This window comes from Vulpes lagopus, chromosome 11 (assembly GCF_018345385.1).
Source record: "Vulpes lagopus strain Blue_001 chromosome 11, ASM1834538v1, whole genome shotgun sequence".
NCBI lineage: Eukaryota > Metazoa > Chordata > Mammalia > Carnivora > Canidae > Vulpes > Vulpes lagopus.
Window position 1 is genome coordinate 64499592 of NC_054834.1, and position 16837 is coordinate 64516428.

A 16837-nucleotide genomic window follows, 5' to 3' on the forward strand; every position below is an offset into this window, starting at 1 on the left:
ATCCATGAAGGATAAGGAGGAATCTGAAATAGTTCTGGTCTGTTGACATATATTAAAAATCTTCCTGAATAAGGTAACATCATGATTGTGAATTATATGTAAGACAGGACATCTAGAGCATGGGGCTGGGGAATCCTCAGCAGAGGAGATAGTTGAAATACAGCCACAGAACAGATAGATTCTAGAGTGTGTTTGGAGAATGTAGACGGACCCAGAGTAGCTGGATGAAAACATCTGAGCAAAGGGTCACACAGAGAAAAAAACAAAGAAAGAGGAAAAATAATTAACATGAGTCTCTGGTAGCCATGTGCCATGTTAAAACTTCACTTGTGTTAGCCAAAGTAACATTACATCTTTGGGAAGTACAATATCACACCATTTTATAGATATTTTTAAAAGGGAGACTAATAATATGAAAGCAAATTGCCAAGACCCAGAGATAAAAGTTAGCGATATAGCCACTTCTCTCTGATCCCAATGCCTTTCATTGTAACACCACACACTCAACCAACATAGTGACTTCTGAGAATGGCAAATAAGACTCAGATGATTTATGGAAGATTTCTGATAAACAAGCAGGAAGGTTGGGTGTATTCCAAGGAAAATAGGATCCCTTACAGATTTGGGGGGAAGGGAGTGATATGATCAATCAGTGATGTACTTCAGAAGGACATTTCTTGCTTCCTCACATACAGATGGTCACACGTGGAACTATTTCGATCCATAGAGGTGACAGATTGCAATCTGATTCACAGTCACTTGCTTCTTCGGTTCACGTAACGTCAGTCAAAGGTAATTTAGTCCAAGTGCCCAAAGAAAGCTTATATGCTTTGTATAATATCTCAAATAATACATGCCTTGGGTACACAGGATTGAAAGTACAATGAATACTACCTTATTTACATGAATTCTGACGTGTCATTGTAGACCACACATTCCCCATGGCAATTTTCATCTCTGTCTTTCTCAAAATCCAGTTAAGAGGATTCAGCATGAGGGCGATCACAGTGTAAATATGGAGAGTTCCTCATCTCTGTTCTCGCTCCCTGCAGGTAGAACCTAAGTACAGATACAGGGCACGAAGAATAAAACTACCACCATTACATGAGAGCTGCAGGTGGAGAGAGCTTTGCATTACCCGGCGAAGGAGTGGGTCCTAAGATTATGTGATATGAATATGTAAGAAGCCACCAAGACAACAAAAAAGGCTGCCACCACCCTACCATCCCTGAAATAGCAATCACTAAGATTGTACAACACAGGTTTCTTTGCACACCAGTTTCAAAAGGGACTTTATATCATGTATGTAGTGATCTATATGAGCAGAACTGCAGAATGGTAAGTTGAGTAAATTTGGAAAAAATAAACATTAAATAAGGGGTAAAACTGGAACTTTTAAATCTGGCAATATTTTTGTTTCATTACTAACTCGACCAACTAGTCATCTGTCCAGCTTGTCTGTGCTATAAAAACACTAATGAATTACATCTCCCTTATCAATTTTTCTACCCTTCCTTCCTTCTGTATATAGGGCCTTGTATAATCATTATAATTTTAGTATTGCATTTATATGGACAAAACTGTCCTTATGTATTTTCACCATCATCCTATCCTGGTTACACAATCTCTTCTGTCTTAATGATACTTGCTCTGGTTTCTAAGAAGTCGTTTCTTTTTGTATCTTGTCAGACATTCAAATAAACAGATCACATCGAATTTTTTTTCGGGTTCCTCTAGGAAATACTTCTAATGCATCTACTCTTCAGGTTATTTACAAAGATGATTTGTATTTCCATTCATTTCCATGACTTGTGTCACGGGGTTTTTTGATTGAAGTTTTTGTTAATTTGAGCTCTTATTTGCTTTTTGCTTATGTTTTACATGCGAACATAAGAAAGCCTCTGGGTCTAATAAATAGAGGCTTCACTTTATTTTTTTTTTAATTCATACTAATTTCTGGCATTTCATAGATCGCTGTTCCTTTATGGATTTCTTACATGAGCCAATACGTACAAGAGCAGTGAGTGTGTTTTTAATACCCTGGGTAACTGACTTCACTCTATTTTTACTAGTATACATATGTTTTAAAGATTTTATTTACTTATTCATGAGAAACACAGAGAGAGAGGCAGAGACACAAGCAGAGGGAGAAGGAGGCTCCATGCAGGGAGCCCAACGCGGGACTCGATCCCAGGTCTCCAGGATCATGCCCTGGCTGAAGGCGACGCTAAACCACTGGGCCACTGCGGTTGCCCTACTAGTTAATTTTTATTTCCAATGTGTAGCCAAGAGTTTAAAACCAGGGTATCGCTTTAAATCAGGTTCTGTTATGCAGACTTCTTGATGTGTAATAAACTTCTAAATACTACTTGAGTTCATTTAGCTGAAGACCCTATCATGAACCAAAACTTGGTTATAAAATCATGGGTTTTAACTACTCCTTTGCCATCCAGAATGTTTCATCATGTGGTCTAGCCACCAAACCTGACTTTTCTAATACAATTATTATTAGAATTTTCTTTTTTACATCACAATTCACAGCTCATATGGCGTTGTCTTAACTGCACATATAACTTTTTATGCATGTAAACTTGCTCATGCCATCTCAAAATCCACAAAATTAACTATGTTTTAAGCTTATGTTTGTATGGTTGAATTAATATTTCTTTGAGTTATTATGAAACTCTAAGTCCTAAGTTCTGTCACTCATAACATGATACCAATAGGAGAATTACCCTGTCAGATGGTTTCCTCCCTCCCATATCCACATGTAACTGCCCCTCTGTTTTGCTAAAATGATGTTGAGCTCTCATGTTTGACACCAAAATTTTCTCATGGCATTTTTCATCTCTGAATTTCTCAGAGTATAGATTAAAGGATTGAACATAGGAGCAATGATGGTGTAAAACAGAGCAAATACTTTATCCTCAGGGAAATTGGTTGGAGGTCTAAGGTAGGCAAAGATGGAAGGCCCAAAAAATAAAACTATAACTGTGATGTGAGATCCACAGGTAGAGAGGGCTTTGCGTCTTCCTTCCGCTGAGTGATTTCTTAAAGTGAATAATATAATGACATAAGAAAAAAATAAAACCACAAATGTCACTAAGGTAACCATTCCCGAATTGACAACCATAAGGACACCAGTGATGTAGGTATCAGTGCAGGCAACCTTTAGCAAAGGAAATATATCACAGAAATAGTGATCAATCTCATTAGGCCCACAGAAGGGCAACCTGATTACCATACAGAATTGAGGAAAGGAGTGGACAGCCCCACCAGCCCAAGCAGCTAAGACTAGGAGATTGCACCTTGTCCTGTTCATGATAAGCAGGTAGTGGAGAGGTTTGCAGATGGCAGCATAGCGATCAAAGGCCATGACTGTAAGGATTAGAACTTCAATCATTCCAAAGAAGTGCATGGCAAAGACCTGTAACATACAATTACCATAGGAGATGGCTTTTCTTTCCACTAGCAGGTCAGCAATTAATTTGGGTGTAACGCTAGAGGTATAGCAGATGTCCAAAGTGGATAAGTGGCTGAGGAAGTAGTACATTGGTTGGTGAAAAAGAGGGCTGCCTCGAATAGAGACAAGGATCAGAAGGTTTCCTACCAAGAGAGCCGCATAACAGAATAAGAAGAGCACAAAGCAAAATATTTGCATGTTCTGGTCATGCGAAAGTCCCAAAAGAATGAATTCTGAGACATTCCTCTGGCCCTCCATGTGTTTTGGACTGGCATATATTGTAAACAGATGGGTTCAATATCTGAAAAAAAAAAAAAAAGAAAGAAAAAAATATCTGAAAAGAAAGAAAACATGAATCTAGACAAAATTAGTATCATGACAAAAATACCATAAATTTTCAAAAAATCAGACTGATGTCATTGAATAAGTGATATTAATTATTCCTGACATTGAGATTTATGCTTCTTTTTTATTTTTCTCACTTTTCAAATCTATTGTAAATAATTCTATAATGGGAACAATAGGGTAAAATCTCAACTTTACCATTAATGATTAAGGATATTTAAATGTTAGTTTGCTGTTAAAGAAGCAATTTTATTATTGTCAGTTATAATATTATATAACAAAAGGAATATAATTTACATGATTTTTAAAAATAAACATGTGCGTTATAATGTGTACTCTGAGATCATGACCTGAGCTGAAGGTTAAGAGTTGGATGCTTAACTAAATGAGACACCCAGGTGCTCCACAAACTGATATTTTTAAATAAATTATCTATCCTGAAGACACAGTCCCGAATAAAACAGAATTTGTCCAGATCATCCTGAAAGAAGAACAGGACAGAGCCCAGTGTCAGGCATGGAACCTGCTTAAGATTCTCTCTTTCTCTCCCTCAGCTTCTGCTCTCTCCCTCTTCTCTCTCTCTAAAAAAAAAAATTAAAAATAAAGATAATCTTCCTTGCCCTGTGGACAAATATATATTGCACATATTAAACTAAAATAGGTTCAGGCACATTAAAAGCAAAGAATGCTTGAAAATTATGCAGCAAATAGACTGTCAATGGATTCAAGTTGTAAAAAATAAAGAGCCAATTTATTCATTTATCCTATTTACAGATTACAAACTAAACAAAAAATTTTGTTGAAAAATAAATTTGTGATGGCAAGTGATAAATGATAAATAAAAAGAAATTGCCCAAGCATATTTGCACTCTTCATAATTCATGACTTTTCCTAGGAACTTCACTATTTTATACACAATCTAGGCATAACATTCAACCAAAGAATCTGTTACAGAATGTAATTCCAAGGGAAATTTGTCTCAGCACTCAGTAACTAGATGTTGCATTAGTGATTGGATCAAAGATTCACAAGTTTGTATCTTGCACAAACTTGAGTCATTATCTATAGATAGGGAAATAGAGTGTAGGAACAGGGAATGCACCCTGGGAGCTGTTTTAGCCAGTGTTGAGGAATTAACGGACACTTAATGAGTTGCAAACTTTGCAGCACACTTTCCACCTTTGTCTGATGCAATGAAACCACTATATCTGGGCACTTGGTTGAATATTTTAAAAACACAGAATATAACTGTAGCAAAGTTATTTAGAAGCCATCAAAACAGCTAACAAACTCAAGACATGTGTCTTTAGGATCATTTTAGAGGTAACTGATGTAGCATTTTAAAGTGGTGTATACTCTAAGAAACTCTGTTTTAAATTATCATTAAACCCTAATGTCATCAAGAAGAAAAAAATCTCCTTCTGTTGCCACTATGACTTTAGTACTGCTATCAGGCTTTCTGATCTCGCTCTTGTCTTTAACAAAGCAAAAGTAATTATCAGGTTCACAGTGTTCAACAGTGAACAGTATTTAAATAGAGGTTAATAATTTTATAATTCATTGATCAATTTTCACCTTACCTTATTACAGCCAGTGCTGATTCCTAATTTAGGAAATGGCATACTGTTTACAGAGAGTTGTGTTTGCCTAAAACAAATGGACTTAAAGTTAATTGTTAGATAAGTCGGTTATTAAACAACTTAAAGATGTCAATTGTATATCCAAACCCCTGATTTTCAATAAAGAGATTCAGATAAAGGAAATCTAAGTAATGTATTAGCATCAAAAACTAATATCATGTGGAGGACAGATATCTTGATTCCCAACCAGTCCGGGGTTGCATCCCATTCTTGTGAGCAAAGAACAAAGTTCGGGTATCCTGGAGGCCAGCAGGGAGAAGAGGCATGTTGATTCTTATCTCAATAAAAAAAAAAAGTATGCAAGGTGACAGATTACCAATTACCTAAACTACGTTTATGAATAGTTGGGGGAGGGATATATTTTGCAGTTCATATAAATATATGGTCCAGAATTCTTGATCCCAAATAACTTTGAAATAATTTTTCATGGGTTTTAGCAAAATGAGCTTTCTTTCAGGTAGGAGCCTGTCTCAATTTCTGGATTATCACAGATGTTCCACGCACAGTAGCTCTTAAACTTTCATCCTGATATATAAGGAGACATGCTATCATGATCACTGCTGTTTGCTGAAATAAAAGGGACCTGTGAATGCAGTCCAGTGAGAAAATTATTGTCCTTGAAACACATACTATATTCTTGACCACATGTCCTCTATTTGTTAAATAATCGAAATCATAAGTGATGAGAGGAAGAAATATTACTCATTCCCTGGTTGGAATCCCAGAACAAAAAAGATGTAGACACACAGAGAAGGATAATAACTGAATGGAGAATGCTTTTGATTCAGATTATGTTTCTACAGCAGTAACAATCTGAATATAAAGAGAAAACCAGTTACCTAAATGCTCCTACTAGTCAGAGGTTTGATATTAAGTGAACTGTGTCCTTATATTTGCTTTATTCCATTTTAGTTATGGTTATTTAGAATTGATGTGTACAGTTTAAAATCAGACTAATCTGGCCAATGTTCTATGAGAAGTCGATCAACCATTTTAAGCAGACACTATCAAAACATTTTTCTCATTTACTTTATTGTCTTCCTTTCCTATATCCACTAACTTTTAATAAGATCTCAGTACACAAAATTAATTTTCCCCTTCCATACCATTTATGAATGTTGAGGTTACTGCTGACCTCTTAAAATTTCATTGTCCACATTTATAGAATCCATTAACTATTACATAATCCAGAAATATATTGAAGAATACCAAAAATAATGTAAACCACCCCAGTGTCATTCAAGGTTCAAATCCGCACATTAGTTTCCTTTTTTACCTTTTGGAGTCAACAGTCTCTGAAATTGCCATGTGCGCATATATAACCAGCCTCACAAGGAAACAAAATCCTCCCACAAAATATCACAATATATATTAAAGAGGATGACCATGATAAATTTCAATTTGGAACATCAGTTAGTAAAGAGAAATAGAATCACTCTAAAGCATTGGTTGTCTTTGGCTTTTCTTAATACTATTAATCTAGCCTCCCATTTCCCTGCACAGTAAAGATACAGTCAAATTATTACTTTATTTCTTTGGTTGCACTACATAAACAATGCTGCATTGTCTTTTGATTGTGCTATTTAAACAATAAGAATAATTGTTCTTAGAGTTTCCACTATGAGTTGAAATTTTCTCCTAATGATATCAGAATATGGCCAACTATAAAGTCACCTTAATTCAGTCAAATAAATCTAGTCCATTTTAGGGTGACAAGGTTTTTTGAAAGTTAGTAAGTTATCCATCATTGGGACATGCAATCATAAACTGGGCTATTCACAAGAGAATATGGAGAAAAATATAAAAGCAACCAAAAAGGAACTCAATAAAGTTCACTGAAACTTAAAGATTTCATTAACCTCAACTGTTTTCGTTCTTAAGTGGAATTCTCCTCATAATAATGTATAATAAGACTACAGTTGGCTAAATTGTTTTTGTAGTAATCAAATTATCTTATGCTGCTACAGAAAATATAGCCTATTATCGGGATTAAATGGAATAAATTTAAGTAGCAGATAACCAACCCAAAGCACAGTTGGTGGAGCATTCTCCAATGAAAATGCCATGGTTAATTCACCGATCATTAGCTTTCAGTCTCTGTAAGATCAGTTTTAGATCAAATCAGGAGGGCTCCCACCTGAGGTACTCACTCTGCTGATCCTTCTCCAGTATCTAAAGATGAAATAAAATGCAGAGATTATAAACCAATTATTTAGACACATTTAGGTTGATTCTCTAAAATTATTTAAGGAATATCAACATATCTTAGGACATTATATATTTACAAGGAGAGTAGAACTTAAACATCCATTGACCATCAGGAATATAAGAAGTGGATTTTCAGACTTAAAAAAAATTGTAAGTATTTTGAGATCCTTGCAAAAACAAATATACATTTTAAGTTCTATGAGTTATTTATTTTGTGCGTATCCCTAAAGGGAAAGTTGATTCAGAAGAGCAGAATATAACATATGACAACACAAGAATTAATAGGTATTTGCAACTCTGGAAAATTATCTCCCAGAGGCATTTCTGAACAGAACTTCGTCCAAGGCTCTGTGTTGCTCTCCATGGGACTGACCCTGGTGCCTGTGGGCATTTTCTGGATATAACTTTACTTATCTGTGTGCTAGCCTGTGTCAAGAAGTTTCTCTGGAGGCTCCACAAGCCGACATTGGGCTCATCTTGCTTTCTGAAGAAAAAAAATCATATTGCATGGAATAGTATTAGGGTAGTGCTGACTAAGAAAGAATTCACTGAAAATTAAAACACACAACCATTTGGGATCCCGGGGTGTGGCTCAGTGGTTGATGACTATCTGCCTTCATCTCAGGGCATGATTCTGGGCTCCTGGGATGGAGTCCTGCATTGGGTTCCCTGCAGGGAGCCTGCTTCTCCCTCTGCTTATGTCTCTGTCTCTCTCTGTGTCTCTCTCAGACATTTAAAAGTAATAACAGTAATAATATAAACATTTTTTGGGCCGTTAGAATTGCTATTTTGAAGACACAGACTCAGGTAGAAACCTAAAGTGTGTTCCCAGGAAGACAAAGTGAAGCAGAGTCATATAGCTGAAAGGCTGTGAGTGTAATTCTCATTCAAGTTATCCATGCAAAACAGAGATTGGAATTAGGGCAGCTGGGATTGGTTGGGCTAAATGAGGGATTGGAGCTCCTTTAGAAGTAAAGAATCCAGATGATTCAGGGGTCAGGGTGAGGAGGAAGTTAAGTCCAGGCTGAGGGCTTGCAGCTCTCTGAAAATTTATTTTTTTTTTATTTTATTTTTTTTTAATTTTTTATTTATTTATGATAGTCACAGAGAGAGAGAGAGAGGCAGAGACACAGGCGGAGGGAGAAGCAGGCTCCATGCACCGGGAGCCCGACGTGGGATTCGATCCGGGGTCTCCAGGATCGCGCCCTGGGCCAAAGGCAGGCGCCAAACCGCTGCGCCACCCAGGGATCCCTCTCTGAAAATTTAAAAAATCTTCATGGTTTCTTCAATGAGGACGTGCATAAATTCTTCCTCACTTATGGCTTCCTGATCTTATTTTTTAAAGAAAGACTCTCTTAAGTAGGCTTTTTTGCTCAAGTTGGAAATTTACTTTTACAGTAGTTTGGAAAAATCTGAGATGCGGGGGATCCCTGGGTGGCTCAGCGGTTCAGTGCCTGCCTTTGGCCCAGGGCATGATCCTGGAGTCTGGGGATGGAGTCCCACGTCAGGCTCTGGGCATGGAGCCTGCTTCTCCCTCTGCCTGTGTCTCTCCCTCTCTCTCTCTCTCTCTCTCTCTCTCTATCATGAATAAATAAATTAAAATCTTAAAAAAAGTCTTCAAAAAAATCTGAGATGGGGAAAGACAAACAGAACCAAGCAGATGCAGTACAGTCCAAATGCATCATTATCTACAGTAACCTGCATCAGTAGAGTAGATAGATGGATAAAATAGTGACCTGCAATATCCGGACTCGAAATGGGTTATTTATTGTCATGGATTAACAATGAGGAAATAGATGGTAGGGAAATGGAGGGCAGAAGAAAAGGAATGGTAAAAGAATAACCAACCTGTTCTTTATACACATGTTAGTGTAAAAAAGTTATTTTGTCAGGTGAGAATATAATAAAACATGGGGGGAAATCAGGACTCAATGCAAAATTTATTCTGTTTTCCATTGGCTTAGTCCTATGTGATTTCATTTCTGCAGTTTATTTGGCTGAGCCCAAAATGTGCACACTGACATTCAGTGAACCAATATTCTTCCATTATGCACAGATCCACATATTAACAATTTCCTTTATACACATTAAACTTCAGATACATTTTTATAGGATCTTAGCCACTACAAAATAATGATAACAACCACAATAACAACAATTATTGAGAAATTATTTTGTGTCTTAGGGTCATTATATCATCTCATCTCACAATAGTGCATATTGTGAGATAAGTAATGTTAGTTCCATTGTTCCAATAAGAACACAATTCTTTGGGGTAAATACCCAGTAGTGCAATTGCTATGTCATAGGGTAGACTCTCTTTTTAACTCTTTGAGGAACCTTCACACAGTTTTCCAGAGTGGCTGTACCTGTTTGCATTCCCACCAACAGGGCAAGAGGGTTCCTCTTTCTCCACATCCTCTACAACATTTGTTATTTCCTGTCTTGTTAATTTTCCCCATTCTCACTGGTGTGCGGTGATATCTCATCGTGGTTTTGATCTGTATTTCCCTGATGGCAAGTGATGCAGAGCATTTTCTCACGTGCTTGTTGGCCATGTGTATGCCTTCTTTGGTGACATTTCTTTTCATGTCTTTTGCCCATTTCATGATTGGATTGTTTGTTTCTTGAATGGATTATAGAGGAAAGGAGAGGAAATGAGTGGGAAAAATTAGAAATGGTGACAAAACATGAGAGACTCCTAACTCTGGGCAATGAACAAGGGGTAGTGGAAGGGGAGGCAGGTGGGGGGATGGGGTGATTGGGTGATAGGCCCTGAAGAGGGCAGTTGATGGGATGAGCACTGGGTGTTATACTATATGCTGAAGCACTGGGTGTTATACTATATGTTTGCGAATGAACTCTAATAAAAAATTTAAAAAATAAAAATAGTACTTCAATTTTATACACACACACACACAATTCTTTAGAAGTTAAAACGATTTGCTCAAAGAGCTACTAGATAAAAATAAGAAAAGGAACTGTGTGCTTTCTGTGAGGGAAAGGAGCAGGTTTTTATGTCTACTATATGCTTCCCGGCTATAAAATTGTAGTAATCAGCGATCCCTGGGTGGCTCAGCGGTTCGGCACCTGCCTTTGGCCCAGGGCGCGATCCTGGAGTCCCCGGATCGAGTCCCGCATCGGGCTCCTGGCATGGAGCCTGCTTTTCCCTCTGCCTGTGTCTCTGCCTCTCTCTCTCTTCTGTGTCTATCATAAATAAATAAATCTTTTTTTTTTTTTTGCAATTTGAAGTATCAGTTTTATTACTGATATATTATTACTGATATTTTTTTAATTAATTTTTATTGGTGTTCAATTTACCAACATACAGAAAAACACCCAGTGCTCATCCCGTCAAGTGTCCACCTCAGTGCCCGTCACCCATTCCCCTCCAACACCCGCCCTCCTCCCCTTCCACCACCCCTAGTTCGTTTCCCCGAGTTAGGAGTCTTTATGTTCTGTCTCCCTTCCTGATATTTCCCAACATTTCTTCTCCCTTCCTTTATATTCCCTTTCACCATTATTCATATTCCCCAAATGAATGAGAACATACACTGTTTGTCCCTCTCCGATTGACTTATTTCACTCAGCATAATACCCTCCAGTTCCATCCACGTTGAAGCAAATGGTGGGTATTTGTCGTTTCTAATTGCTGAGTAATATTCCATTGTATACATAAACCACATCTTTTAAAAAAAGAAAGTGTAGTAACCCTGCAGAAATAAGAGATTCTACTACTTTAGCATGATGGATATCAGAACTCACTGTTTTACTGGTTGTCTATTTCAACATAATGTTTTTGACCAAGCTTCTCTCAAAGAAGAGAGAATTGTGTCAATAACAGAAGGAGACAGCTGGTCATATGTTTACCAATGACACACACAAATACACCAGGATACTCCTTAGAGATGCATACAAGTACCTCATGTGTAACCCTAAGCCCTCCATGTGTCTCGGTTCATATTAACTTGCTCTTCTGAGAATTTATTTTGTTTTATTTTTCGTTATTTTCTAGCCCCTTCTAAAACCATTTGTTTTGTGGGTTATATGGGATTATTTATAAAACTGAGATTTCAGGTATTTTTGAAGATATTAGGCTACAGGCTAGCACAAATGTACATGCTACATTATTATACAATACAAAATAATCAATAAATCCTTGGATAATTAATATGTTAATCGAAGACAAACCAAACAATAACTAGACAGACTTAATTTCCTATGAAGTAGAACATTTTCCCTTGCTATTTTACAGGTTATCATGGATCCATGAAAAAAATAAGTTATCAGTTAGATGTGAAAAGTTCTAAAACTACAAGTAACAAAAGAAGATTTCCTGACACAGAAGATAAACACCATCACATTTATGGTTTTTCCTGGAATTCTCCTTACTCTCGGGCAGGAGTATTTCAGCTGAGTGAACTCTATGTCCAAAATATGCAATCATTCTTCTGAGAAAGGGCAAATGCTTCAGCAGAGAGAAATGTCTACACAAATGGGAACCAAGACACAGAGCTAATGGGATTATATGATTCAAAAGACAAGAGGATAAAAGAAAATTAAAGTAGTAGCACCTTCAAATGTAGAAAATAAGTAAAAAGACATAATAGGGAGCTGGAATCTCATGGATTTTATTCCTTTCCTGAGAGCTACACGGGATGTATGTTGAATTTTTAACTTTTCTGACATTACATATTTTATTACTAATGCATGATAGTTCATAACATAAGGGGAAGTGCTGGATATGTGAGAACAGCATGTAAAATCCAATAAAAAGAAAAGATAGCATCTTTGAATTTAATTCACTGTTTATTTATTAATTTGTATGGGTTTATTCCTACAAAATAGATAAAAGAAAAATAAAGATACAGTACATTTTTGACTGAGTTGACTCAATCAAACTGGAAAAACATATAAGAAGAAACACCAAGATGGAACACAGGATTATTTTAAAAGGAGTAATTGCACAGTTTCATAGCAACAAAACAAGGAAGAAATAATAAATACTACTGGTTTGTTCATGAATTGGCAAAATCTTCTGGAATAAGAAAATATCAGGAGTGTGACTTATACGTAAGACATGAGCACTAATGCATCATGGGAGCAGCATTATAAGCAGAAAAGATAGAGGAAATAGTCATAGAGCTGATAGACTTTAGAGTATGTTTGGAGAATGTAGAGTGCAGTGTAGCTGACTGCAAGCATCCAAGGAGAGGGAAACAAATGAAGAAAAGTACAAAAAGAGGAAAAATCTATGTTTCTAGAAGCCATATGCCCTCCTCAATCTTCACACGTGTTAGCCAAGGCAATATTTCAACTTTATAAAGTACAGTATTACACATTTCATAGATATTGGAAAGATGGAAATGCATGTATAATTAAAGCAAATTGCCAAGACACAAAGATAAAAATGTACCAGAGTCGGTAATCGCTGAGCTCTCCCTGACCCAAAAACTTGTCATTTGAACACCATCCTTTCTACCATTATAGTGCCTTCTGAGATTAGCAGATTCAGCCAGGACCAATTCTAATAAACAAGCAAGAACTTTGGATTTGATTCCAAGGAAATGTTGTTCTGTGTACATTACTGGAGAGGACAGTGCTATGATTAGGCATGTGTTTTAGAAAGACATTTCTAGCATTCCTCAAACCCATTCAACCACATCTGGAACTAGTTGGCAACCTTAGTGTACATATTGCAATCTGAACCACAGTGACTTGCTTCTTGTCTCTTATATTGTTAGAGCTCATTTAGTTCAACTCCCCAAAGAAGGCTATATGTTTTCTATAACATCTCAAATTATAAATACCCTGGGAACACATGGTTAGAAGTGGAATGAATATCATCTTTACCTGAATTTCATATGTGCCATTTTAGACCACACTTTCCACATGGCATTTCTCATCTCCATGTTTCTCAGGGTATAAATGAGAGGATTCAACAAGGGAGCAATCACAGTGTAAAACACAGAGATCTCCTTATCCTTGTTTTCACTCCCTGCAGGTAGAACATAAATATAGATACAAGGCACAAAGAATAAAATGACCACCATTACATGAGAGCTGCAGGTGGAGAGAGCTTTGCGTCTCCCTACAGAGGAGTGGGCCCTAAGATTATATAATATGAGAATGTAAGAAGCCACCAGGACAAGAAACACAGCAACCACCACCATTCCTGCATTTGAAATCACCAAGATATTAACAACACGAATATCTCTGCACACCAGTTTCAAAAGAGGCTTCACATCACATATGTAATGATCTATCTGATTAGGACCACAGAAAGGTAGATTGAGTACCAAGAGCAATAGAGCTACAGAGTGCCAAAACCCCACACCCCAGGCCATGAAGATCAACAGGTTACACCTCCGCCGGCTCATGATGACCATGTAATGCAGGGGCTTGACAATGGCAACATAGCGGTCTAAAGCCATGGACACCAAGATGAATATCTCCACCCCTGCCAGCAAGTGGGCAGTGAAGAGCTGGGTCATACAGTTGTTATAGGAAATGTTTTTTCTGGCTGCACCTAAGTCCCTGATTAGCCTGGGGACCACAGTGGAGGTGTAGCAGAGGTCCATGAGGGAAAGGTGACAGAGAAAATAGTACATTGGTTGTTCAATTAGATGGCTTTGGATGATCGTGAGTAAGGTGATGAAGTTTCCCATTAAGATTGCCAAATAGCAGAGCAGGAACAAGAGAAAGAGCAGTAGCTCCATTTGTTTATTTCCCCACAGACCCATGAAAACAAATTCTGTGACATTGTTCTGATTTTCCATGAGGTTGAGGTGATTCCAGAGACACAACAGAAACTTACTTCATCTGAAATGATAAAGAACATATGATATCTACAATAGTGTTTTAAGTTTTGGAATATTTATTAAAAAAGATTTAGATTATAGAGAATTTGCTACACTCTTTTAAGTCCTTTCAGGGCAAGTGCATCATTATATTTCAAATTATATTTATTTATTTATTTTTTAAAGATTTTATTTATTTATTCATGAGACACACACACACACACAGAGAGAGAGAGAGAGAGAGAGAGAGAGAGAGAGGCAGAAACACAGGTAAAGGGAGAAGCAGGCTCCATGCAGGGAACCTGACGTGGGACCTGGTCCCTGGACTCTAGGATCATGCCCTAGGCTGAAGGCGGCGCTAAACTACTGAGTCATCTGGGCTGCTCTCCAATTATATATGATAAAAGCATATATTATGTTTGAAATTGTTGTAAACATTTTGCAAGCATTGAAGTCATAACAAGGCATGGTTACTATTCTGATACTCATTTTACATATGAGGAAACAGAAAAAATAGGTTGGTTCAGTTAATTCCACCAAATATTAAAGTATTAGGTAGCAACCTAAGATATCAGATGCCTGTATCAGATGCCATTTCTATGCTCTTAACATCTATGCCACATTACCCACTGAGTAAATGGGCTTCCAGCTGTTTTCCACCTCCTTAAAAGATACGGGTCTTACTCCATCTCTGCCATTAACTACCCATATAAGTTTAAACAAATACCATCCCTTCACTGTGCTACATATATTTGTGTGTGTTGCATGTAATTGTCATATTTCTTTTTTTTTGTTTCAATTTTTCATTTAAATTTTAGCTACTTGATATATATGGTAAAATTGGGTGCAGGTATGGAATCTAGTGATTTGTACCTTACATGTATAACACCCAGTGCTCATCACAAGTGCCCTCCATAATACCCATCACCTATCTAGCCCCTCTCCCACCCACCTCCCTCCAACAACCCTCATTTTGTTCTCTGTAGTTAAGAGTCTTTTGTGGTCTGCTACCCTTTCTTTATTTTTTCCCTTATCCTATGTTCATCTAGTTTGTTTCTTAAATTCCACAAATGAATGAGATCATATGGTATTTGTCTTTCTCTGATTGACTTATTTTGCTTAACATAATACACTCTAGCTCCATCCACATTGTTGCAAATTGCAAGATTTCATTCTTTTAATAACTGAGTAATATTTCACTGTTTATATGTACCACCACATCTTCTTTATCCATTCATCAGTTGATGGACATTTGGGAATTTATATATAATGTACGAATCACACACAAACTTTCAACATATCCAGTAGAACTTAAGATAAATTATTGAAATTAGGACAAAATCAAGGCTCTTAATCATAGCAGAGAAGTATCCTTAATTAGTTGATAATATTTTCAGTGATTCTTCTTTTTGACAGGTTTGGTCGAGATTCAGAACATGGAGAGGAAGGGAACAGGCAACTGGAACACAATCTGAGCATCTGAATATAGGAACACAGTTTATTGTTATATAAAAACTTTCCCTTTTTCCCATCATTCTAAAGACACATGTTAGAGGCTGCTGTTGAAACATTAGAAACATTGTGGAAAGCTAGTTGTTTTCTGTTGATGTATTGAAGAACCCAGTGTGATTAAATAGTGTCCTGTATATTTAAACATGCAGTTAGAGTTGCACAGTCACTTAGATGCAGTAGACCTAAGAGCAGAGAGTGAATATGTTGAACCATCACCTTTTACCCATGAACAAATATCTGCCACGACAAAATCATGACTTGCCTAAAACACTGTTAATGTCAATGATTTATTTTAATGATACCAGTGAGGGAACAGTATGATATAGTGGACAGTCTCTGGTCTAATGATCATGAAGCTGAGCATCCTGTCTCCTATGTCTTGTTACCTTTTTCTTCTTAGTACTGAGCAATTCATTCTTCCCAACCTCCTGCTCCAGCTCGTAGTGATACTGGATATGCCTGCCCTGTGCCAAGAGTGAAATAAAGTTCACTTACAGAGGCTTATGATTCTGATAATATCAAGGGTGAAGAAGAACGCTCCCCAAAATGGAAAAGAACAAGTTGTTATATAAGGAAACAGATTATCAATACTTTCATCAGTTAATTTATTTTCCCTGAGGATTTTGTATTCTACTACAAAAGGATAGTTAAAAAACTCGTTACAAATACATTAAATGCCTGGTTCGGAATTAAGGTGATGCTGGCCTCATAGAACGAATGTGGAAGTACTCCATCTATTTCTATCTTTCCAAACAGCTTTAGTAGAATACTTATGATTTCTTCTTTAAACGTTTGATAGAATCCCCAGGGAAGCCATCTGGCCCTGGACTCTTGTGTCTTGGTAGGTTTTTGATGACTGCTTCAATTTC

At 37.0% G+C, this 16837-nt stretch overlaps 2 protein-coding genes across 2 annotated transcripts; both read right to left on the bottom strand.

The window, feature by feature from the left end:
• Positions 1-2809: 2809 nt before the first annotated feature.
• Positions 2810-3721, bottom strand: LOC121472243 (olfactory receptor 4P4-like). Its single transcript, XM_041723474.1, has one exon. The coding sequence runs from the start codon at positions 3719-3721 to the stop codon at positions 2810-2812; it is 912 nt and encodes a 303-aa protein (XP_041579408.1).
• Positions 3722-13505: 9784 nt separating this feature from the next.
• On the bottom strand, positions 13506-14435 carry LOC121501504 (olfactory receptor 4P4-like). The gene has a single exon (XM_041773567.1). The coding sequence runs from the start codon at positions 14433-14435 to the stop codon at positions 13506-13508; it is 930 nt and encodes a 309-aa protein (XP_041629501.1).
• Positions 14436-16837: the final 2402 nt, after the last annotated feature.

Coding starts and splice junctions, on each gene's coding strand:
- LOC121472243 (XM_041723474.1), bottom strand. CDS start 3,721: ATGGAGGGCCAGAGGAATGTCTCAGAATTCATTCTTTTGGGACTTTCG.
- LOC121501504 (XM_041773567.1), bottom strand. CDS start 14,435: ATGGAAAATCAGAACAATGTCACAGAATTTGTTTTCATGGGTCTGTGG.